The sequence below is a fragment of the Pituophis catenifer genome, unplaced genomic scaffold (assembly GCF_029215685.1).
Source record: "Pituophis catenifer annectens isolate HBS135680 unplaced genomic scaffold, rPitCat1.0.hap2 SCAF_1, whole genome shotgun sequence".
In the NCBI taxonomy this organism is placed as follows: domain Eukaryota; kingdom Metazoa; phylum Chordata; class Lepidosauria; order Squamata; family Colubridae; genus Pituophis; species Pituophis catenifer.
The window spans coordinates 172,515,400-172,541,952 of record NW_027256881.1 but is presented as its reverse complement, the minus strand read 5'-3'; the positions used below and the strand labels follow the sequence as shown (position 1 = coordinate 172,541,952).

The window sequence follows — 26,553 nt, the reverse complement described above, 5'->3', positions numbered from 1 at the left end:
AAGACTATTAACTTTGGAAGGACATGATTTACAATTGGGTTGGCACACCTTTTTATGGTATGGCAGAAGCAAGATGCATACTTATTTTTAAAGACACTATGTAAGAAATGCATTATTGTTAATGTGGGAGAGAATTAGAGATAAATATTACTTGAAAATACCAACATGGTTATCAAAAATGGAAGCATTAACACACCCAAATATTATTAATATGAAAAATATTCTTAGATACAAGGATATATTAACAGATAAGGGGGAATTGAAAGGGAAACAAGAAATAGAAGAACAAGGGATTGAGATGGACTGGTATACTCATATATAAATGCAAACAAGATATGAAAAAGATGCTAAACTATATGATTTTTATTTAGAAATGACAGAACTCACAGGAACAGATGAAAAAATAATTTAATAATTATTAAATTATTAAATAATTATAAAAATATTTAATGAATAAATAATTTAAAAAATATATAATCATCTACTTATTATTAAATTAGAAGAAGAACAGGTAAAAGAAACAATGATAACCTGGGCAAAAAAAATTGGATATTCAAATGAGTTAGATAAATGGCAGCAGCTATGGGAAAGGAATTATAAATTAACAATGTCCACAGCATATAAGGAGAATCAATACAAAATGTTTTGTAGATGGCACATGCCACCTGGAAAATTGGCAAAAATGTTTAAAGATAAATCAGCTAAATGTTGGAAATGCCATCAGACAACAGGATCATATTGTCATATGTGGTGTACATGTCCAGAAGCAAGAAATTATTGGATTAAAATTAAAATATGGTTAGAAGAAATGATACAACAACATATTGGTTTAAAACCTGAATTGTTCCTATTGGGTATCTTACCAGAGAAATTTAGTAAAGAAAATACATATTTGATTATACATGTTATAACTGCAGTGATGATAGTATTTGCGCAAAGATGGAAAGCAGAGAAAATCCCTATAGAGGGAGAAGTAATTAAGAAAATATTGGTTTGTGCAGAAATGAATAGATTGACTTTGATAATTAAAGAAAGAGACGAATCGGAATATTTTAAGGTATGGGGACAATTTTATCATTGGTTAGAGAAGAGATATATATAGGGAAATGTTGTAATGAAATGAATGAAGAAGAAAGAAGAGAAAGAAGATAGATAAATGTACTAATAGAAAAATAAGAAATGTGGAAGAAATGTTATAATAAATGAAGATATGATAAATAATGGAGGAGTTGGAAGAAGACAGAAAAGATGTACTCAGATGATACACTGAATGATTGATTATGTATTGTATGTTTGTTTGTCTATAAAATAAAAAACTTTTATAAAAAAATGCAGAAAACTTAAAGCAGCCATTCCCCTTTTTTTAAAAAAAAGTCAAAACCCCAAAGCAAAAACACCATCTGAGAGGGAAACTAAGAGCGGACGCTCAGGCTAATTGAAAGCCTGGGCATGCTGCCAAAAGCCATTAACCCTTCAACTCTATTATTCTATGTTCCCTATGTTCTAAATTGGGTTCTTCACAGCATAAGCAATACAGCTGGCTGGACCACACATGCATTACATTCACAGCAGTGGTGAAATCTAAAATTTGTTACTACCAGTTCTGTGGGCGTGGCTTGGTGGGGGGGTAATGTGACTGGGTGGGTGTGGCCAATTTTTTTTTAACTTTTAAAACCATTTTTTCTACAACCTCTTTGGCCGAAGAGGTTGTAAAAAAAATGCTTTTAAAAGGCTCTGACGATCCCAGCTGAGTTGCCTGATCGGCAGAGTTGCCGATTTTAAAAGAAAAAAAGCCTCTGCCAATCAGGCAACTCAGTTGGGATCGTCAGAGCCTTTTAAAAGCATTTTTTTTACAACCTCTTCGGCCAAAGAGGTTGTAGAAAAAATGGTTTTAAAAGAAAAAAAGCCTCTGCGGATCAGGCAACTCAGCTGTGATCGTCAGAGGCTTTTAAAAGAAAAAAAGCCTCTGCCGGTCAGGCAACTCAGCTGGGATTGTCAGAGGCTTTTAAAAGCATTTTTTCTACAACCTTAAAAGCCTCTGACGATCACAGCTGAGCAGCGCATTCTTTATATATATATAAAGAATGATGGTTCCCTGTATGGGTGGACATACAGCCCCCTGCCTTGTGCAAGGGTTTGGACTACAAAACCTCCAAGATCCCTTCCCACCTTATGATTCTCTACTAAAAGAGGCAGCAAACTCTTGGCCCATTCCCAAACTTCTAAATTCTAATTTAAATTCTAATTTAATCATATCTTTATACATAGCTACTATATTTTGATTTAACTTACAAATATTATATCCTGTAGAAAAAGACTTATAGCTTATTGGATCTCAAGGTTCTCTTAATGACTAAGATTAACTTCAGATATTAAACTTTTGGGAGCTATTTTTACAAGAAGCTTTTTTCTATACTTTTTATTTTATTTATTTATTTAATTTTTATCTTGCCTTTTATTACTTTGTAAGTATCTCAAGGTGATGAATCCCATACCTAATACTCCTTCCTCCTCCTATTTTCCCCACAACAATAATCCTGTGAGGTGGATTGAACTGAGAGTGTTCATTTAGGCTTTCAGGCAGAGATATCTTTGCAGAAACAAATTGCTTTAATTTTAAATTGTCTGAGTACAGCATGTTCAGATGTATTCAGATAAATGAATGGATTTAATGGTAATTGCACATTTAATGACAGAATTTCTATCATTTTCATCCAGTTAAATGCATTTGTCCAAAAATCTATGAAATATTATACAATTAACGGATATTTCCTGTGATCTCTTCAATTGCTTAGAAGGTAGATGGAAGTGAAATTTTAGTTGTTTTACTATATAGGTCTATGTATTCAAAGGCTGAAATATGCTATGGCGCACATGGTTTGTGAATACAGCAACATCTGCCTGCAGTTCTGTAAAACAGCTGTGTCTTTTCCTGGGATCACAGGGTTGCTGCAGAATCCTGGGAGGAAATCTTCATACTCTACATAGACCAAAGCACCTTTTGGTCTATGTAGACCTTTGAATACAAAGCACCATCCAGCCCTAACATATAATTTTTCTGTCAACAAAGAGAAGCTAATATTCACAGTTGCTAATTGGACATCTTGATCATCACAGAGGTTTTCCCCAAGTCAGACATTCTAGGAGAAGTGACCTAAGTGCTATAAAAAAGTTTCAACGAAGCAATATTTATCAGGTTTCTCTAACTTTTACAAATATCCATATTCTTCACCTAAGATTTGCAGATTTTGTAATTTGTAACTACTTCTGAAAGTATTTAAGCTCCTGCAAAATTAAATTTTAAATTAAATGTTCTTGCCTCTTTCTTATTCTGTAGGCATTCTCTGTTGACATTATTCAGTTTACTTGATTATTTTTCCAATTGCAAAAATATGTAATTGAATTTTAGCATTGTATTATTTAAGAATATAATGATTGTACCTTCTTTTTCAGTTTTTATAATACTAATCGGGAGAAAATAGAATAAATCCTAAGGGTAAAAGTGTTAAAATAGAGAAGACCCTAAACAGGATACAGTGTCATTATTGAAGTCAATATACAAATATACATTTATTAAATATAATAAAAGTTCATTGATTTCACTTGGAACAAAACATAGCATTACACTGAAGTTAACTGCAACCCACAATCTGTTTAATAGGCTTAATCAGGTGATAGACAGATTCTCCAGCAATAATCCTAATAGCTCTTCCAAGGATAATCTTGTAATCTCTTTCATTATTTTGATCCTTCTGCTCTCTCTGATATGTTCCCCTTTTACTTCCTTCAAGCTTAATATTACTTTGCTAGTCCAATATTCACTCACATTTTAGGCCTAAGCATGTGAATTTATGTTTGCTGATCAGTGCTCCAAGGGAGCAGACAGGACTGATGGATTGATTTTTCTTGCTATTCTTATTATTTGCCTTCAAATTTATAATTCAAAGGCATTGACTTTTTTGTTCTTTCTCAGAATCCTGCTTTCATAGTCATATGAAATACCGTCACTTAAACTATTCTGATAATTATTGCCATTGAAAAAGCCTTATTCATATAGTGTTGCCTAAGTTTTTCATTCCCTTCCACTCTAGAGAATTACTCTCCCTTTTATTTCTCATGTACATTGCCTATCTTTATTAGCTTTTTATTTGCCATTAGTTGTAAACTCACTAAACATATAGCCTAGCACAGGGGTGGGTTCTACTTACCTTTACTACAGGTTTGCATTCTTGGTGTAAAAACATATTTTAAAACCCCTCACTGAAAAAAATTCAAAAATTAATTTTCACCCCATTAAATGACATGCCCTAATTGTCTTAATAACTAAAATGGGTGCACAATTTATAAATCAGGGGAATGGATTTTTAAAAACAAAAGGAAGGAATATAAAGCTGGCTTATTTAATCAAAGTTAAAATATATATGATGTTTTTTCTAGTTGTCTTTAATGGGTTTCTAAGAACAACCAGGACTAGACTTTAAAGATTTATTTATAGATATGAGATGACTGTTTTGTTGTATTTTGAAAGAAAGTGGTAAGCTATGTTGTTAGAAGTAAAGGAAAAGATTACAAAATTAGCTTATTTGATTAAGGTTAAAATATGTGGTTTTTTGGTATCTTTAAATTTGTAAAGAAATTTCTGAGGGGAGACAAAGAGAAAATGATAAGAAATTAACTTGTGAGACACTATTTGAAGGAATTAAAGATTAATCCCTTGATTAGGTTGACAAGGCTTTAAAGATTTGTTTATAGATAAGAAATAAGATACGGGAAGAGAATTTTATTGTATTAAAGAAAATTCATAGTTACTGCGTTAAAAGGAAAGGAATATGAAACTGATTTGTTTGATTAAGGTTAAAACATATGTTGATATTTCTAGTTACTCTTAGGCTTTATAATTTGTTTATATAAAAGAAATGGAATACGGGAAGAAGAGATATTTTGTTGAAATGTTAGAGCAGGTAATACAAGTAGTCCTCGGTTTACAGCAGTTCTTTAGTGACTGTTTGAAGTTATAATGGCACTGAAAAAAGTGTCTCATGACTGTTTTTCACACTTACAACCATTGCAGCATCCCTGTGGTCACATGACCACAATTCAGATGCTTGGTAACCGATTCATATTTATGATGGTTGCAATGTCCTGGGATCATGTGATCATCTTTTGCAATCTTCTGACAAGCAAAGTCAATGGAGAAGCCAGATGTACTTAGTTACATCTGTACATCTTAGTTACAGAACTAAGTTACTAATTTAACAACAGTTATTCACTTAACTACTATGGCAAGGATGGTCATAAAATGGAGCAAAACTCACTTAACAAATGTTTCACTTAACAACAAATTTTGGGCTCCGTTGGGAGCATAAATTGGGGAATATATGTAGTTGCTGAAATTGTTTTACTTTCTTAATGAAGGGGAAGTGCTTTCTTTATATTTTTTTTTCTTTATATTTTTTCTTTTTCCCTGCACTTTTTCTCTTTTCTCTTTTTTTAGTTTTTCTTAGTTTTTTTTAGCTTTGTATTTTTAAAAGTTAATAAAATCATTATTACAAAAAGAATTAGGAGTATATAACAGTAAAAGACAAAACTGAGAGTAATATGATAGTATTCTTCGAGTATCTCAAAAATGATGCACAGAAGATCGCCAAATCCTATTCTTTATTATTTCCAAGCGCAGGACAGGTTACAGAACAGCAGTTTCTGATTGATTATTAGAAGGAATTTCCTAAGAGGAAGAGCAAATCGATTGTGTTGGTGATGGATTCCTCTAGATATCTTGAAGTAGAACTATTTATTCAGAGTGCCTTCATCTTGTCCAAGTTTAACTTCATTTTGCTGGCCTTCGTCCATCCTGTTACAACTCCAGACAGTTGTTCATCATTTTTTAAAACAGTATTTCAACACATTCTGGATGATTCCAAGAAACAGAGATAAACATAATCAGCATACAAATGATATGTATTTCAAATACAAGGTTGAATATTTACTGCTTTTGTTTAACTGGTAGGGGGACATGGGGATTCAGATAGAACTTTTTTGAACTAACTCACAGTTCAAAATATATGCAATAAAGCAGAAAATCTTCATTATTATTGTCTGAAATTAACTTTTAAGAGAAATGGAGAATCATTACATCATTAGTACTCACTCACAGAGATCATCAAATAAAATACCAAGGCAGATGTTAACAACATCACTCAAAACGTCTGCAAAGTACTTTCCTGGTAAGTTCCTTCCCCAGTCTCCCCTAATACTAGTTTGACTTGCCTTTTTTAAGATAAAGAACAGAATTACCTGAGTTCATCATTATACACAGAAAGTTGCAAATTAAGATTTTTTTTAATCTCAAGCACTTCACTGATAGAGTTGCTTTTCCATTTTCTAAACCTTTTTACTTTATATCACAGGTCATATTGTAGCTGCTGCAAGCAATGATGGAACCGTTAAGACTTTGGAACTCAAATCGGGACATCTTTCCAGCTTATTGGGCCATGAAGATAAAGTTCAGAGTGTAATATTTGATCATATGGCAGAACATCTAATTTCAGGTGGTTCTGATGGCACTATTCGTATTTGGAATTGAGACTACTATTCAGAGAAATCTCATAGCACTGAAGGTGGCTTATAATGCCCTAATCTGAAATAAACAATTACATTTTACATTAAGTAAAATCTCTATATTTTACTTAAATGGAAACAATATTCCAAACTTTATTTTTCTTGTTATCTTTCGTCATGGCTTTAAATATGTATTAAAATATATACAATTTGCCATTTTCCTGGAGAAATAGCTTTATATTGACATCTAATGACAGAAAACATGAATTGCAGAGAACCCCTACTACACCCCTTTTCTCAAGTTATTATAGTAAAAGCTACAACTGACTGTCTCATTTTGTGAAAATAATAAAATATTTAGTTTACTACAGTTTCTGCAAAGAAATTTGTTTTGGTGGGGGGAGCTTAATATTTCTCCATATAACTTTAAAAAATGTGCATGCATATACAAACACACTGAGACTCACATGTAGCAAATGTGATAATTTTCAGGGGGGAGGAGTTCTGCATTAACAAGGCAATAATCAGACCGATGCCTTGGTTGTTACCTTACCAAATCATTCAGTAAATGCAGAAAGCTTCAATCTACCTACTTCCACTTCCTGTAACGTAGTCCTGCAGTATGATCCTAGTGCCTTGAAAATAAGCAGATTTTTTTTAATGAAGGTGATCATCAGATGTAGATAACATTTAGGAGGCATTTTATAAAATACCTTTTCCTTAAGAAAAGTGCCTAAGGATAAATCTAACGCCAGTGAGCAAATGCATCGGACTGGGGGGGGGGAGATGGGGGGGAGGTGCTGCTCAGAGGAGCGGCACGTTCTGCCTGCATGATGCAAAATGAGAGTCACAGGCTGCTGTCCGTGGTGCTGAAGATTTCCAACTGCTTGATGGAATGCCCTCCGGAGGAATAGCTGTTGGGCTGCTGCTATCCAGGATACTGAATCTTGCTGAAAGTTGTTATTGTGAATAAGAGCCACAAGAACCCCACTGCTTGTTTGGGGAAGAGCCTCTAGAAAGCAGCATAGCATGATGGTGCTGCTGACTGCATTTCAGTCTGGATTGGCTCTGAGCATGCTGGTGCTGTTTCTGGAATTGGAAGCATAGCATATTCTCCACCCTTCTGTGCCTTTTTGCTGATATACAGAAAATAGTGATTTAGTGGGATTTTTTTATTATTTTATTTTTTATGGACCTGAAGACTGCAACCAAGGAAATAGATTTTTAAAAATCCTAGAAGGATGATTCTTTTATTTTTTGTTTTTATTGTTTTGGACTCTTATTTTGTATAAAGCAGTCTCATCTTTGGACCCTTTTATGATTGATTGCTTTGAATTTTGAACAGTTGGTTAAAGCTTACATCTCTTGGGTATCTGCTGATGTTCCTCTGTGACATGGGAGGCTTTAGAACAATTTTTTTTTCATAATCCTCCCTTACCAATATAATTAAGAAGAGTTTTTTTTCTACTATATTGCTGAAGTACAAATCCATTGTGGTTTGTGACTGTTCCTACCATTCACTCTAGGTAAGTGCCCATTTTAAAAGAAAAGGATATTGATTTCCCAAATATTTAATTGTACCTTAATATCACATATCAGAAACAAAATAAATGTAAATAATATAAGTTTTTGGTTTGATTCTTAATCAAGGGACCTCATTATCATTCCATTTTTTCTTTGTATCAAAATAAAGATTTATAAATTGTAAGCAAAATATTTAGGATGATCAACTACTGCAGTGAAATCTTGTACCATTTCTGAAATGGATTTTGCTTTTGCCCAAATGCCTGACAAAATTGAGTGAATCCTGCTGTCCCTAAAATTAATTGCTTCTTTTGAATTTGCTAAAAAAAATAAGTTTCCTCAGCTTTAAGTATGGCAGACTGAAGCCTACCTGTAGAATGCAAGTGACTGTCTATTCATATCTGAAAGGGAAGCTAAACAGTTTTATATCATCCAGAAATAAAATACTGTGATTATAAGAAAGGCTTCCATAATTGCAGTAAAATTTACCATTGTAGTAAAATCATATCCTAGAGCATAAGCAATGAGACAGCAAGCTTTTGAAATGCACAGTCTTTCTTTATAGAAGCATTTTAAGAGACTACTTTGTCAACCAAATTATTTTACTACTTCTGTAAGATACAAAGATTGCCTATTCTCTGAGTCATTTCTGTTGGGCACTGAAATAATATATAAATCAATATAAATATATAAATAATGTATATACATTTTGCATTTGTTTGACTATGAGAACCATAATTCTATTGCTGTTGGAATCTGCACAGGTATAATATTAATTACTAACCCATTTGATCCCATAGTATCAGACAAGCAGAATAGACAAGGCTTTTGTTTAGTTGCATGTTTCATATTCAATTAATTAAAATGTCACTTGACACTAGAACATTTTATTATAAATTTCATTAGAAATTATTTCATTATAAGATATTTTACTGTCCAAATTCATAAAAAAGAGGGAATCAGTCTTCAAATCTTTGGTTAGAAGAACTATACCAGCGTAAGAGCAATGTGCCAATGTGAGGGGTGCATTATTGACTATAATCAATAGGAAAACAGGAAAATAGAAGTAATGTCTAACAAAGCAGCAAGGCTTTTTGCAATTTCAAATTAAATATGTGGTGTGAATTATGGGTTCTCCATGCACATATAGATGTATAAGAAAATGAAGTGGCATGGCCTACAGAGAAATTCTGTACACCTACTGGCTTTGAACTGCATATGGTGAGTAAGGTATCACATTTGTAACAATTTGCTGAAATGCCATTTCGGAAACCTAAAAAAGAGACAGAAAATGTAAAAGCAGGAGAAAAATAAACTGGTAGATACAAGTATAAGCACAGATATATATGGGCAACTACTACTGGATCTTGATGTGACGTCAATCTCCTGGAGAGCACAATGGAGGTCTTGCTAAGAAAAAGCCAGCATGAACCAGTTTTAAGGACAGATTACAGTATACAGTGTAAAAATTCTGCAATTTTAAATGATTAAACCTCCTAGTATCTTAAATATAATTTGATTGTAAAGGCTCTTTAAAATGCAAAGGCTCTTTTAATTTTATTTTTCATGAAAACACATATTTTGAATGGTGTTGGACACTTGACCTGGTTTGGAAGCAATATCTTTGCTCTTAGTCCCATCCTTGAAAGAATCATTTACAACAATTTAGCAAAAACAAAAAGTATTATATCTGTAAGTAATAAATGTGCAAGCCATCCAATAAAATAAGTTTGATTTGCAATTGTTTACAATATAAATATTCAACATGGTAATTAGATAAGAACCTGGCTAATATAAAGATGCAGCATCTTATTTTCATCTTAACAAGCAGGCAAAATGACCAAATGTGTATAACATTTTCTCATACTTTTCTATTTACAACAATGAGTCATATGAAGAAAAGCTTGAATCAAAAATATGGCAAGGAATTTTTTTGCATTATTGCTTTAATTTGATGAGAATATTGTTCTATTTTACTTTCAAACTAAAATATTGAAATGCACAGGGGCACATGCCATTGAAATGAAGATGAATCAACAGTTCCTTGCAACAGAAAAGAGCCTGTGCAACTTGAAGACTATTCAGGTTATATGCATGTTTTCCTGTTGGTTATTACTGCAGACAGGATGGAAATATAGATTGGTTTACTTTGCTTTCTTAAAAGTTGATAGAAGATAGGATTTCTAATGACCTAAAGCCTGGCAGATGGAAGGGTCACAAAGGAGTAGGGGAAAATGCATTTTTTGAAAAAAAAAAAAATTCAATTTCTTTTTTATATATATGTTTTCAGTGCATCACATTGGCCTCTCCATGGAAGCATCCATACATATCTGATATAAGCGCCATACTCAGAAGCTCAGGAGGGGGAATGGCTCTTCATATTCATGAAGCCTACATATTTCTGTTGCTAATTCCTTCTTTGGTCACCTCAGCTGCTTTCAATCATGAAGACTACCCTGCTGATGAAGGTGATCAGGTTTCAAATAATGATAACAATCTGATTTTTGATGACTATCGGGGGAAAGGATGTGTAGATGACAGTGGTTTTGTATACAAACTTGGGGAGCGTTTTTTCCCTGGGCACTCCAACTGTCCATGTGTTTGTACCGAGGATGGGCCTATTTGTGATCAACCAGAATGCCCCAAAATCCACCCAAAGTGTACTAAAGTAGAACACAATGGATGTTGTCCAGAATGCAAAGAAGTGAAGAACTTTTGTGAATACCATGGGAAAAGTTACAAAATCCTAGAGGAGTTTAAGGTAAGACCAAACAATGCTTATTGATGTAATCACTTGGTTGATTATGTACAGACAGTGTCAAATGCTATGTTAATCAGGTTTTATATAGATTTTTTCCAAACTTATAACATTAATTGTAATTTCTGTAAGTAGTTGGTGATCTGCCATACTAGTTAATGGATATCATACAGGTCAGGGAAAAATAGGATATGAAAAGGAAACATAATTACCAATTTTACTTCATATCCAGTTGTAGGGTTTCCATTTAAGCCAATGTTTTAATTGTATACTTTTCTGTTCAAAATCCTTGGATGAAATAAAGCCCAGAGCTATGAATTAAATCAAAGAAGTATGTCAGTCCAAATATTTCTTCTAATAAAATATGTTAGATTTCTTGCTTCGTGCATCACAGGAATATAATATAGACACCAATTTAGCTGTTTGGCTGACTGAAACTTAACAAGAGAAATACAAAGTTGTTCACTGAAGCAAACAAAATGTATAATGTGCAACAAGGGATGTCTGGCCTAGTAATAATACTTCTGAAAATATTTGATTAATAACAAGCTAAGTGTCTGCAATGTGACATTGCTTCAAAAAAGGCAAATGTAATGTTAGACTACATATTGTAACAAAAGTATAATTTTAAAATTATGAAAGAAAGTTGCTCCATTTTATTTTCATTGACCAGATCCCAAATACTATGTTAAGTTCTAGACATAGGCTTTTGGAAGAATTCAGGCAGCATGGAACATGCTTAGAAATGGCCAAGGACTATGATCAGAGGACTAGGTATCAAGTCCCATGAGAAGAGATTGAAGGAATTAGAATGTCTAGTCTTGAGAAGATTCAGGGAGGATGTGACACTGTGACAGTATTCTTCAACTATCTGAATGGATGTCACATGAGGAAAGTGAAACGATTCTCTGTTATGTCAGAGTAGCAATAAGGGATTAATTTATAGAAAAACAAATTTTCTTTCTCTGAAGTATTCAAACAAAATGGACAAGCATGCTTTCATATGGATTCCTGCCCAAAATGATTCTCGTTCAAGGATTCTTTAAGCATAGTTCTCCAAGACTTCCTTTCCAAAGCTTGAATGATTTTTTTTTTAGTGATGCTGCCAATATGGCCCTTACATTCCTCACCTTGTTCTTTATCTAAAGACATATTTTAGATTTAATGACACCTGGTATTTACTATCAATTACGTATGATTTTAAAGATCATTTGTTATGGCAGCTCCTTGCTCCTTTAATCAGGATAATAAGCAGAAAACTGCTATTTTAGTTATAAGAGTCATTGCAGAAAAATATTCGTGATCAGTAAATTTGCACATTGTGGGCACAATCTAGGCAAGTTTAGTTAAGAGGATAGAAAGATTGTAAGAGACTTATAATTCCATGCCATATCTTATTCCAGATTGCTTTGTTCCCCTGCTGTTCCTTGTCAGTAGAATCATTGGAGAGGGGTGATTTTGTCTTCTCTATTTCTTAAGCAAGCTTACTCCAAGTTGCTTCAGCTCTTACTAACATGGTTCTGTCATTGAGAAATGTGAAAAGTACTTCCAAAGCACAGTGCGTTGCAAACCATGTACTACTCCCATATGAAATCCAAAAAACACTTCAGGGAGATGAAAATAATTTAATAAATAAAAAGATATTTTGATAAAATAAAATTTCAGTAACACAGCTAAGCATATTTTATTACAATAAATGAAAATTGGAAAGAACCATATTTTCTCTTTCTCCACACAAGTCATAATATGGAATAATCAGGAATTCTTAAGTGTATGAAAAAATTATCTGCTTTAGGATATTTCAAATATCTTTTTCAAATTTCCAGTCAGCTCTGATGGTCTGTTCTAGTGGAAATTGTTCACCTCTTCCCATTATTATTAGAGAATTTTTAAACACTATTGGCTGAATTGTTGTGAACATTGCTATGAAAGTTGTCATGAAAGTTTGAATGTGTGAATTCATGTTTGCATAACAGTAGCTCCATAAAAGCATGGCTGAATGCTGTTATTTTGATGTGGCAATTTGTTCAGATGAAATGGTTCTCCATAGAGGATAAGTACCGGTAATCACTTTTTAAAATAATAAATCCATTTCAGCTTACAATTTGAGATACTACAGCACAAATTGCCAGAGCTATATAAAGGACCCTTCCAGTAATGATATGTGGGAATGGCCTTGAGAGACAGTGCAAAAGAGACACAACTAAAGGAGCAACTGAGAAATTCTTGCAGTGCAAGAGACTCAGAAGAGACCTTCCCTAGGTTTGTGGCTGTAAAGGGGTTTGGGAGATGCAGGTACCCTCAGATCTGCAATATTCGATTAAGGCAACCTTGTAATAAAGTACAATTAGCTCTCTGGTCATGTTTTCTGTCTAGTCTATCTTGTAAAGCTGACATTTCCTCACAAAGAAACTTGTATAAGAATTAAGTTGAAATGTCTATGGACAAAAACTCATCAGGCTAAGTAATCAGCTGCTGAGTTAGAGACATACAGCAATTTTTTAAAGTTTCAGCTAAGCTTTTGTTTGCTTCAGGATCATTGCCTTTAGTGGAAATTGACATTCTACATCTGGGAGAAATGTACTGGTTTTTTGATTAGTGAAATTATTTATCCAGTAAAATAACATTTCAAAATAAATCTTTCCACATATGACAGCCTCTGACTTTGCATGTTTATTAAGAATATTTCAGTAAAAATATTCCAATTATGGACAAGAATCTTCTTATAAATAAATTACAAAATAAAATAATCCAAACAAAATTAATTTATAGACTTACATGAGTTTATTACTTGCATTGGGACAAGTTTGTGTTAACTATCCTCCAGGATTTTCACAGATAGGTCAACCTCTGCACCCTCTGCACCCTCTGGCCATTTTAGTTGGAGGATCGGGAAGGGGAAAGTATACGTCAGGCAAGAGTGACATTGCATGATGGGTTGGCTTCAAGAAGCCCACTCATAAAGCAATAATTGAATCTCAGGTATTTCTAGGCAATAATAAAATTAGAAAAAAGGGGCAAATTTCATATTTCAAAGATCTGTTTTTAGCATGACATGATTAATTTCAAATCACACTGAAGTGGCAACTGTGAATTTACAATTCCTCCTTTCATTTTATAACTCAGAGCAAGATTCTGCAATATAAATTAAGAATACTATAATAGGATTGCCCAATCTACGAAACAAACTAATAATTTTCTACAAATATGAAGAACAAACTAGAAAAATTAGTTCAGTCCATGGTCAGTATATGCACAATTATTTACCTAAGGAGAATTAAATAGTAATTTAGCTGAACAGAGATTGAGAGGAATCGAACAACTGTGTTCAACAGGCAAAAAATGATTTTGAGAACTACAGTGGTACCTCAGTACTCATCATTAATTGGTTCCAGGAAGTGCGAGAAGTACCAAAAACAATGAGCACCAAACAAATTTCTCCCATAAGGAATAATGTAGTGGGTCAAAGGCAGTCAACATTGCACAAGTTCTAGCTTGTGCATTGAGTAGCAAACTGGGATGAGAACTGGGACAAAATGTTTACAAAATGCATTGAGTCTCAAATTCAATAAGTTTCAAAATAGTTGAGTATCAAGATATCACTGTACTGGAATTCCTTTAGCTAGAACATAGACAATTGGCACATTTGGAATTTGGACAGCGTGTTAGGGTGTCCTCACAAAAGAGCCTCCATCATGGATGTGTTTGAAACAGTCAGAACAGTAGTGGCATGGAGAGATGGAGTCTCAATATAAACTCACACAGATCATACTCTTTAGTATCCAATCTCAAATGAAGTTAATACCACAGATTGGTTCTTGAAGAAAAAAAAGTTTGGTAGGTTGGAGAACTCAATAAACCCCCTGGAAATAGAGCACTAATAGTCATAGGCATATATACTTCAGATGTGCCATCAGAATGTTGTGGGTGCTTCATCACTGGAAATTTTAAAGAAAAGATTGGACAACCACTTGTCTGAAATGATATAGGGTCTAGAGTCTCCTGCTTGAGCAGTGGGTTGGACTAGAAGAACTCCAAGGTCCCTTCCAACCCTATTTTGACTTTCTTCTCTGACTTCTGATTCAGTGAGCTGTTTTATTAATATACGGTAATATCCCCCATTCGGCTTCATTTCTGCAACAATAGAGGGGGGAATGAAACAGAAGGAGTGCCAAGTCCCTCAGGTATAGTGTCAATTGCTTTTGGAAGATGGCTAAAGTTGAATCAATATAACTTTCAGTGGGAAGCTATTCCAGAGGACCAGGACTTGCCACAGAAAAGCAGCACCTACCAGAATCAGTACTCACCACACCTCCCATAAGTGGGGAACTGGCACTGCTTTTCCCAGCAAGATTAAGCACTTTTTCAAAATTAGTCAGCAGGATGAATAGGGTTGTTTGATAGCTTTTGTTTTAAAACAGGACTCTCTTAACAGCATGTTTTCCCCCAGTCCAAAGTTTAGGTTGTCAATAATGAGATTAAAGTTAAACTAATTAGAATGAGTTTGCAATTTTGTGGAAATAGCCACAACATGATTCCATTGGTAGTAATAATGGTGGAAATTGTATTCAAATGGCTTGTTAGCATTCTTTTGTATTTATACCCACTTGCTGATCAAGTAAAAAATGTAAACTCTAGGTTTATATTTTAACCAGAATTGTGGTGGTGAGGCTTATCAGAAAAATAGCTCCTATCATCATATACAGACAACTGGCATAAGACAAGCATTTCAGTGCTCAGGTGGAGAAAACTGAATGTTCTGCCATAAAGTTACCCAAACATGAATGTGCAATATTAAACAAGACTTGATGCATGGCAGCTTACCTGAGAGAGAATTTCTCAAAGGATGCAGTTTATATTCAAGAGCAGCTAAGAATGATTTGATTTCTATGTTTACATACACATCCCTGCTTTTTCATCTTAACTTTAAAAGCAGAAAGAAAAATAACAAGTTCCAGATTTTTTTTTCCAAATGCAGTTGTAAGCTACATATATCTTTTGTTGCTACCTATTTGCATGTAGTAATCAAAGACACATCTCGTGGTACTGGTCAACACATTCCCATTTTGTGTGGTTTAGTATCATTCATATAATTTTTATCCCTACTATCTACCTGCTCAAACATCATTTACTCATTTTTTTTAAAGAATAGAATACAATTCTTTATTGGCCAAGTGTGATTGGACACACAAGGAATTTGTTTTTGGTGCATATGCTCTCAGTTTACATAAAAGGAAAAAAAGAAAAAAATACATTTATCAAGAATCATAAGATACAACACTTAGTGATAGTCATATCACTAAGCAATCAAATCATACTAGGAAACAAATAGAACAACATAAATTGTAAAAATACAAGCAAGTTGGTTATAGATGAGAGGAGATAGGTAATAGGAAGGATGAGAAGAATAATAGTAATACAGTCTTAGTAAATAGTTTGACAGTGCTGTGGGAATTTGCTATTTAGCAGAGTGATGGCATTCGGGAAAAAACTGTCCTTGTGTCTAGTTGTTCTGGTGTACAGTGCCCTATAGTGTCGTTTTGAAGATAGAAGTTGAAACAATTTATGTCCAGGATGTGAGGGGTCTATAGATATTTTCTCAGCCCTCTTTTTGACTCATGCAGTATACAGGTCCTCAATGAAAGGCAGGTTGTTAGCAATTGTTTTTTTCTGCAGTTCTAATTATCCATTGAAGTCTGAGTCTGTCTTGTTTGGTTACAGAGCCAAACCAGACAGTGATAGAGGTGCAGATGACAGACTCAATAATTCCTCTGTAGAACTGAATCAGCAGCTATCAGCAGCAGCAGTTTATGTACTACAGACAGTACATAAACAAGTCATATTTATTATTTTTAAATGAAATAGAAAAATAGCCAGTGTGAACTACATAACTAAGTAGTTTGAGTCAAAATCAAAAATACATTTACAAAATATGTTTTATACGTTTTGATATAGCATGGAAAAAATACAGATTAGATTTCAGTACGAAAAATGACTATCTTAGCTGTAATGTGACAAATGAAACATCTGTATGCTTTATTGTGTTTAGTATGAAAAGTTGTTATTTTCAGATGAGTATAAAAAAATCTAGTTTTGATTGTTGCAACTCTCCCATCTTCTAACTAATAGCTATCTTAATAACTTTATCAAACACTAATGACCAGTTAATTATGAGAACATTTGTTTTAGAAATATCAAACATCTGCTCCCTCACTAAGTCTCCATTAAAAGGTTTCAATCAATTATATTAACAAATGTTTGTGCTATAAGTATAATTTATACTTATCTTTTCATGTATGTGTATTTTCCCAGGCAATTTCAAACTGTAAGCAGCCAGTAACATATAGCAAAACTTTGGCAAACATTATAATCAATTCTGTTTCCAAGGCTAAAATGTATCATTAGTAATTGGTCTTTTTAAAATCTGCAGCATATTTTAAGTTCAGAACTCTAAAGTATTGCACTTGATAGCCTGACTGACCTCTCTCCATTCTCTTTTGATAAATCCTGGAGAACAGATAAAGTAGTTGAAGCAGGGGTGAAATGCTACTGGTTCGCACTGGTTCGGGCAAACCAGTGGTAATAAAAGCTACCAGTTCACATGAACCGGTAGTAAAAAAAAAAACTATTGATTTGTCCAAATTAGTATTTCCGATGATCAGCTGTGCCCCATGATTTATATTCGCTAGAAAGCAGGAAATCCTACTTTCTAGTGAATCTAAATTGCGCGGCACAGCTGTTCCCCCCTCGCTGTTCTACTTACCTTCAAAAGGCTCCTTTTTCTGCCTGTGTGTGTTTGGTGTGCACTGTGCATGCGTGCGCATGCAGTGTGCATTTGGTGCACACTGCGCATGTGCACATGCAGCGTGCATTTGGCACACACTGCACATGCGTGGGCAGCGAACCTCTGGAAACCCGTGGAGGATTTCAGCACTGAGTTGAAGGATAATCTTGTCCCTAACAGGGGAGAAAGGGGATTGACTGGTTTGCATTGATGTTTTGGAAGAGTCTAAAGCCATGATGGCGAACCTATGGCACACGTGCCACAGGTGGCACGGAGAGCCCTCTCTCTGGGCATGCCAGCCATCACCCAGCCCATCTCCACCACGCATGCACGCAAGCCTCCCGTTGACCAGCTGGTCTTTAGGTCTCTGCCACAGATGCGCGGGGCCTTCCCCGATCTCCACAGTATCTCCCAGAGCGCACTAGCTTTCTCCTGAATTTTTGCCAAGCGCACTAGCTTTCTCCTGAATTTTTGCCACCCGTGCCTTCTCCGATCTCTGCAGGTTCCACCCTTCACTGGTGCCTCTCCGTGGCAGAAAAGCTAGAGCGTGCTGGGGGGAGAAACTGAGGATATCGGGGAAGGCACGGGCAGCAGAAATTCAGGAGAACCAACCTGGAAGCCAAAACAGGGGCCAAGGGGCAGGGCACATGTGCCAGGGGGTGAATGTGCAGGGAACGCATGCACATGCGTGGGGCCAGGACGCATGCGCGGGGGGCACTTGCATTGCATTTTGGGAATTAGGGCAGGCATATGTGCATTCACACACGTACTTTGGGCACTTGGCATCAAAAAGGTTAACCATCACTGGTCTAAAGCGAATGTGAAAGTCAACAACATGTAAACATCATGTAAACCTATTAGGAGAAGCTAGTATAGAATTGTCACAAACAAATCTTGCCAGGCTAATTGTATCTTCTTTATGAATCAAGGAGAACCTGATGTAGATTGGTGGAATGCTATAGACATAATATATACTATTATATAATATAATATATTATATTATATTATATATAATATTTATTTCAGCAAATCGAATGACAACATTTTCTATAATATTTGGATTATCAAGTATGAGCCAGTGATTAAGTGATAAACAACTGTCTCAAAAATCACAATTAAAAGAATTATCTTCTCTTTTGGGAATATATTGAGAGAACATATGATTTCCCCCCCAACATTTTTAGGAATGGTATGTATGGAATAAAGATAATATTTATTAAATGACAAATTGTAAGTAATATTTTCAAAGATGGAAAGAAAATTTAAATCATCTTGCTAGGTAAGAAAAGTAGGCTGAAAACAGTTTATAACCCCTCTCACCATCTTGCTGGTTGAGATAACTGGGAATTGTTGCAGTCTTGATGATATAGGTGATCAATTTCATAGATTCATTTGTACTCATTTTGTTTGCAAGTATAATAAACAGGGCAAGCTGCTAAAATATTGGAGTCCAATAGCAGAAAACAGACTTCTTTGTTCCCAAATCCGAACCTAAACCTATTTAATATGTCTTGGCATGAGAAAAAAAATGAAAGGAATGATAAAAGGCATACACAGTGTTCTCCAATTTGCTTTCCCCTTAGAAAGTGTTCTGCTGAAAGATCCTAAACATCCTAAAACTGCTTGGCATTGAGGCTACCTCATCATAGTGAGCTGCTCAAATTTTACAAAAACAGGTTTTTAATTAATGCGCACATGCACACACGCACACACACATATCCCAAGGGTCAGTTTTCAAAAGAACCTTATCATCCTCCTAAAAGTAGTGAGTAGTAGCATCCCATGTAGCAGCAGGACTAGTGGGGGTTTTCTTTAAGAAAAAGAGTTCTGTAATTTCTAACATTCTGTACATAGCTTGAATATATGGGCAGATGAAAGTATTTTTAGTAATGTGCCTTCTTCTCTGCAGACCTGCTAGCTCAGTACAGCACCCAGCTTCTGAAGCCAGACAAGAGAAACTAAACATGTTGAATGGAAGCACGTGATTTATTAGCTCCCTCTTGACAAACTATGGTGACATAGTGCCCATGCAAGAGTATCTCACTTGCTGTATTTCTGTCATGGCTTGAAAAACAATGCATATTCAAGAAGAAAGGCATGTCAGCCAATGAACTGCAATAATACCTATATTAAAAGTAAATTATTTATTTAGTAGCTGTCATTATCATAGTCAACTGCCTGTCTATGTACTCCTCTGAAAAGAAGCACTACTATCAGGCATTCAGAGGAAAGGTTGCAGTTGGTTAACAAGCAAAACAAAAAAAAAAAATCAAGTCTGAAGGCCATATCTAACAAGCCAGGTTTCTCTAGCCAGGATCCTGGAATGCTGTAGAGGATCACTGGCTGATTCACAGCCCACCAGACAAAGCAACAATGTGTAACAGTTGAGGTGTCTTGCTGCCCAATCGATCAGAATGTCAGGAGAGAGGGAAGTAGGCAGAGAGGGAGAGAAAACCACCACCACCCTTGCCTACAGGCCAAGGAAATGCATATATACTCCTGTATCTGTGAAACCTGAGATGGTGGCCAGGTGGGAATCCAGTGGGCTGCTTCGGAGCCCCAAGCCCCATTGTGCTGGCATGGGAGGCAGGGGGGAAGGCGGCCTTTTCTGCAGCATCTCCCTCCCCTCTTTGGATCATCCTGTCGGGAGGGGGCTCTGCCTTTGCGGAAATGGGGCGGGTGGTTTGTACTGAGGATTGGCTGGGATGATGCGCGGCCCTCCAGGATGGAGAGCAGGGCAAGAGTAGGCTCCAAGGTTCACTTGTGCAGTCAAGCCAGAGGGCGGAGGGAAACTCAAAGCATTGGGGGCTTCAGACGGGCAGAATGTGCTTCAGAACGTGCAGCTCCTGGCTCTAACAGTGAGTGATGTCAAATTGGCCATGCCCACCTGGTCAAATGACCACCAAGCCACGCCCACCAAGCCATGCCCACAGAACTGGTAGCAAAAATTTTTAGATTTCACCACTGCTCCAAGCATATTCTCTGCCCTCCCTGTAATAGCTGCTTAGAAAAGGATAAATTGTTACTGCAAATCTTGATGTAATTTATGGTAACTAAATAAATCCACCCATAGGTAAAACGTTTAGTAAGGTGAAACTGGAGGATTCCCATTTTTTAATCTATGGGCCTGATCAAACTCTGTCAGCACCTCATTTGAAACAAATCTTCCAAAACCAGAAATTTCAGCAATATGTTTAACAAAGAGACAAGAATTAAATACAATAAACACAATCACTGCTTTCTGCAGAATTTCAAATGTGTTTTATCTGAGTAACTTGCATCACAGCAATACTTACATACCAAGTTATTTTTCAACACAGATACATGCCTACAGATTTGTATACAGTACGTATTGCCTCCACCTTATATACTGTATAAAGAAACTATTGATTTCATGCATGGTTGCAATACTACACCAAACTTTAAAAAGTTGTCACCCATAATATCTGTAGTTCATCTGAAATCTAAATATAAATTATATAATTTTGAAATCTATTGAATTATATACTGAAAAAGAAATTGTAAGACAAAGGGAAAATACACTCAATAAATCTCAACACTTTGAGCCTATGTTTATGCTTTCTCATGCAAGTCATGTGGTTTCTAGATATATCAGAATAACAGAATTGGAAGGGCTGTTGGAGGTCTTTTAGTCCAACCCTCTGTTTGACCAGGAGGCCCTATACCCGTGATGGTGAACCTATGGCACGCTTGCCACAGGTGGCACACGGAGCCATATCAGTGGGCATGCGAGCGTTGCCCTAGCTCAGTTCCAGTGCGCATGTGCACGCCAGCCAGCTGATTTTCAGGTCTTCTGGGCCCACTAGAAGTCAGGAAACAGGCTGTTTCAGGCTTCCAAAGGGCCTCGGGGGGGTGGGGAAGGCCATTTTCATCCTCCCCAGGCTCCTAGAAAGGCTCTGGAGCCTGGGGAGAGCGAAAAATGGGCCTTCCGGTCCCATTGGAAGTTGGCAAATGGGCCGTTTATGGCTTCCACGGGGATGGGGAAGGCTGTTGTTACCCTCCCCAGGCTCCTAGAAAGGCTCTGGAGCTACTGGGCTCACCATGCCATCACATGCCAAAAGCAGGGGGAGTAGGGGAATCATGCGTGCATGCATGGGGAAAGTGGGGTGCATTGACGTGTGCGCCAGTGGTGGGTTGCTCCTGGTTCGCACCGGTTCACAAGAACCAGTAGTAAAAATTTGTAGTAGTTCAGAGTAATAACATTGGCTGGCCACGCCCCTGAACCAGTCCCCAGCCCGGTCGCCACTCGCTTACCCCCCTCCCACCTCATCAGAGGCTTTTTTTTTTTACTTTTAAAAGCATTTTTTTCTACAACCTCTTCGGCTGAAAAAATGCTTTTAAAAGTAAAAAAAAAAAGCCTCTGATGATTGTGCGACTCAGCTGGGATCGTCAGAGGTTCTTAAAAGCATTTTTTTCTGCAACCTCTTCGGCCGAAGAGGTTGTAAGAAAAAAAATGCCTTTAAAAGCCTCTGGTGATCCCAGCTGAGTTGCCTGATCGTCAGAGACTTCTAAAAGCATTATTTTCTGCAACCTCTTAAGGTTGTAGAAAAAATGCTTTGAAAAGTAAAAAAAAAAAAAAGTTGGCCACGCCCACCCAGTCACATTACCCGCCCACCAAGCCACGCCCACAGAACCGGTAGTAAAAAAATTTAGAACCCACCCCTGGTGTGTGCGACCCCCCGCACTCCTCCTGCTTTTGGCACGCGATGGCAAAAAGGTTACCCATCACTGCCCTATACAATTCTGAATATATGACTGTCCAATATCTTCTTGAAAACCTCCAATTGTGGAGAACCCACAACTTCTGGAGGCAAGCCATTCCATTGATTAGTTGTTCCCCATGTCAGCAACATTTTCCTTAGCAATAGCACTTAGCACTTAGACTTATATACCACTTCACAGTGCTTTACAGCCCACTCTAAGTGGTTTACAGAGTCAGCATATTGCCCCAACAACCTGGGTCCTCATTTGACTGACCTCTGAAGAATGGAAGGCTGAGTCAACTTTTTTTTTGAAATTTTTTTAAATATAAACATAAAACATAAAACACATCTTTTTAGAGTAAGGGTTGGATCCGGTATAAAATAAGTATAAGTTCCAAATTTCATCCATTAACATCTTAAAGAAAAAAAAGAAAAAATCTAAACCCAATTTTTATCATTCCATCTGACATCTTATTCTCGTATTTAACATTCTACTATGTAATCACCCCAAATCTTAAACTCCAGCTCTTTATAATATTCATTATCATTTTAACAGTATTTCATATATTTTCTTTACTTCAAAGACCCAATGTTTCTTTTAAATCACATCTAATAACCAACATAGAATATTTTACTCCTCTCTTAAAAACATTTCAAAAACAATTCACTTTAAAATTTATTCCACATTTCCACCTATAATTTATTATATCCAAAATATTTTGTTTTTGCTAATTACAAGCTTCTTCTCCATTACAGCTAATTCTGATGTTTAAATGGTTCATAACTTATATAGCTATTCCCCAACAATATTTTCCTCCACTTCTATCAATTTGGCTGTAACTATTTTCAGAAATATCTCCTTCACTCCTCCTAGGTTTATTTTTGGCTGGATTGCAACTTGGTTAGCTGGTTTCCAGGGATGCTTTCCTCCACTCCTAGCCTTATTTGTTAGCTGGGTCACAGTTTGGTTTTAACTGTTCTCCAACATTTTGTCCTCCACTCCTCCTAGTTTTATTTTTAGCTGGATAACGGCTTAATCAGCTATTTTCCAGGGATGCTTCCTTCCACTCCTAACCTACATTTAGCTGGTTCACAGTTTGGCTTTAACTGCTCCCCAGTGTTGCCTCTCCTCTCCTCCTAAGTTTATTTTTGGCTGGTTCACAGCATAGTTAGCTGTTTTCCAGGGATGCTTTCCTCCGCTCCTTACGTTATATTTAACTGGTTCACAGTTTGGCTTTAACTGGTCCCCAAAATTGTCTCCTCCACTCCTCCTAGGTTTATTTTTGGCTGGTTCACAGCTTAGTTAGCTGTTTTCCAGTAATGCTTTCCTCCACTCCTTACCTTATATTTAACTGGTTCACAGTTTAGCTCTAACTGCTCTCCAGCATTATCTCCTCTACTCCTCCTAAGTTTATTTTTGTCTGGTTCACAGCCTAATCAGCTGTTCTCCAGGGATGCTTTCCTCCACTCCTAACTTTATATTTAACTAATTCACAATTTAGCTTTAATCATCTGATCACCAAAATCATACTTCCTTACCAATTTAAAATAATAATGCATTTTAATATATAACTTCTCTCCTACTCTCTCCTAAACTATTAATTTTATTTAAATTTCTCCCATTTCCTATTTGTTTCTTGTTTTTCTATGTAAAGCAACATTTTAAACCATTTTGAAACACCAATTTACCATAATTATAAAATCTAAAAACAAGTCTTATTAATATTCAAAAATTCATTTCCATTCTCGTATTTACTATGAAAAAATTACATTTTAAACCACTTTCAAATCAATTTTCTGTAACCATTAGAACTCTTATTAATATTTAAAAAATTTCTTTCAAGGTCTTCACATTTTTATAGTTTTTCTATAATGACATTTCCTGCTTTAAAAATAATCATAAAATCTATAAACAATTCCTGTTAATATTCAAAGCTTCATTCATGTTTTCTTATTTTCTATAAAGGACAATATTTTAAACCAGTTTAAAGAAACAATTTTCTGTATTTGTTAAATCCATCAGCAATTTTTATTAGTAATCAAAAATTCATTCATAATCTTCATATTTCTTATAGTTTTTCTATTATCACATATTCCCCACCTTAAAAATCACTTCTCTCAATAATAATAATGAAAAGTCAAAAAAGGAAAGAGAAAGGGAGAAGAAAAAAGGAATAAAAGTATAGCAAAAGAAATCAAAAAGAAATTCTCAACACTTGAATTCTCTACACTTAAAATATGTAGAAATTATTATGGTTAAGTGAGTTTTGCCCCATTTTATGATTTTTCTTGCCATGGTTCAAATCAAAGTTCAAATCAAAGATTTGATAGTTCAAATCAAAGATTTCTGAGACCAATGTTGAATACTTAAATTTCAGTAGTCACCAACCCCAGTCTTAAAATGAGTTTAGAATCATTGGGAGTCACTGATAACAATGAACTAACTAGCTACTGATAATGAGTCCAATCCTGCCTTTCTTTTCCTTCTGTCCAAGTTTTGCAAGTACTTTTTCCAGGTATATGTTTTATTCCAAAGTATACAAAGTATACAAACCATTATTGTTAGGGAAAAAATGGGTCTTCCAAGCAATTTTAAAAGACTGTCAGAATGACTCTGCTCTCAGCCCCCCTTGTGGCTCCTTGAAAAGCATCCCCCCCTCACATATGTAAATGAAAAGAATAAGCTTAAAAATCCTAGCCTTTTAAAATTGAAAATATGGAGAATTGGGAGGATGAATATGAGACACTAAGGGAGATATTTCAAAAAGTAAGGGAGGCATTTAAGGGAAATAAAGAAGCAGAGAATTGGTTAGCTTGCAAAAAAAAGAAAGAGAAAAGATGAATGAGAAGCAAGAAAAACAAGGAGATAATATTGAGAAGGAAATAATTGAAAAAAAAGATAAAGATGATTACACTGGGTTCAACAGAAAAAATGGAATAAGATGAAATATACTGCTAATAATTAAAAAGATGAGGGGAAATTTTGAGAAATATACTTGATAAATGAAAGAAAGACCGGGGACTCCATAGTGGAAAATATAAAATTGAAAATGAATACAGCAATAGAGAGGGAAGAAGGAAGGAGAGAGAGGGAAGGAAGAGAAGGGAGGAAGGAAGGGAAGGGAAATTAGAGTAGGAGTGAGGGTAAGAGAGTGAGGAAGAGAGGAGGAGAAGGAGAAAGGAAGAGGAAGTAGGGAGGAGAAGAAGAGGGGAAGGAAGAGAAAGTAAGAAGGAAAGAAAAGAGAGAGGTGGTAGGTTTGAGGAGAAAGATTGCTGTACAATAAAAAAGATGAAATGGAAGAAAGGCAACCTCAAACAAATATAAAGATATTAAGATAAAGAATGAATTGTTAAATTTTAAAGAATAAAAGAGAACAAATATGAATAAATAGCAATAATTAGAAACACACATACAAACATACAATGTAATTTCTTTGAACAGAGTATTTGGCCGGTTCACAAATTTAAATAGTGTTTAGTCATTTCAATTAAATTTACAATTTCTATATTTCCTTTTTGCCATATTTACCTACGAGACCGTCTTTTGCCACCAATAGCCTCCCACCAACCAGTTCGTTCTCACAGGGAGGGACTACTCAGGGTACCGTCAGTCAAATTATGCCGACTGGCGACTCCCTCTCTGTGAGGGCTCCAACCCTTTGGAATGAACTGCCCCATGAGATACGAAATATGCTTGATCTCCGTGCTTTCCGCCGTGCCCTCAAAACCCTGATGTTCCAACAGGCGGGGCTAAACATATGAACATGTGAATGTTTTTAAAATGTTATCTAATTTTAGGTTCTATTTAATTGGGCCAAACTATGTTATAATAATAATTTTAATTAGCAATTTCATGATGTTTGTGCATCTATATTTTTCTTGACTGTACACCGCCTTGAGTCCTACGGGAGAAAGGTGGTATAGAAATATAATAAATAAATAAATACATAAATAAATATTTATTTATTCCTCATCTATTTTTTAAAAAAATCAATATTACCCTTCATCCTCATCTCTAATCTTAATCAAATTCAATTTTTCCCTTCTATTCTATATTATACCCTTCCCATTGTCATATATTTTTATATCCATCCTCACATTGGTTAATTATGTAATATTACAATTGTTTAATACAAATTCAACATTTTAATATAAATCAATTAGTTATATAACTTTTTTGTATATTAATCAATATGAACATGAAT

At 35.4% G+C, this 26,553-nt stretch overlaps 2 protein-coding genes across 8 annotated transcripts in view; both read left to right on the top strand.

Moving 5' to 3' along the window:
• The window catches only part of SPAG16 (sperm associated antigen 16), a 581,714-nt gene extending 575,082 nt beyond the window's left edge, over window positions 1–6,632 (top strand). For 5 of the 6 annotated variants that reach the window (XM_070933195.1, XM_070933193.1, XM_070933192.1 and 2 more), the window contains one exon: window positions 6,408–6,632. In XM_070933195.1, the coding sequence (XP_070789296.1) occupies window positions 6,408–6,583 (176 nt within the window). In that variant the 3' untranslated portion in view covers window positions 6,584–6,632. The remainder of the gene's footprint in view (window positions 1–6,407) is intronic. The other variant, XM_070933198.1, reaches the window with a different exon arrangement.
• Window positions 6,633–10,450: 3,818 nt separating this feature from the next.
• The window catches only part of VWC2L (von Willebrand factor C domain containing 2 like), a 230,845-nt gene continuing 214,742 nt past the window's right edge, over window positions 10,451–26,553 (top strand). For both annotated transcript variants that reach the window (XM_070956776.1, XM_070956777.1), the window contains exon 1: window positions 10,451–10,843. In XM_070956776.1, the coding sequence (XP_070812877.1) occupies window positions 10,451–10,843 (393 nt within the window). The remainder of the gene's footprint in view (window positions 10,844–26,553) is intronic.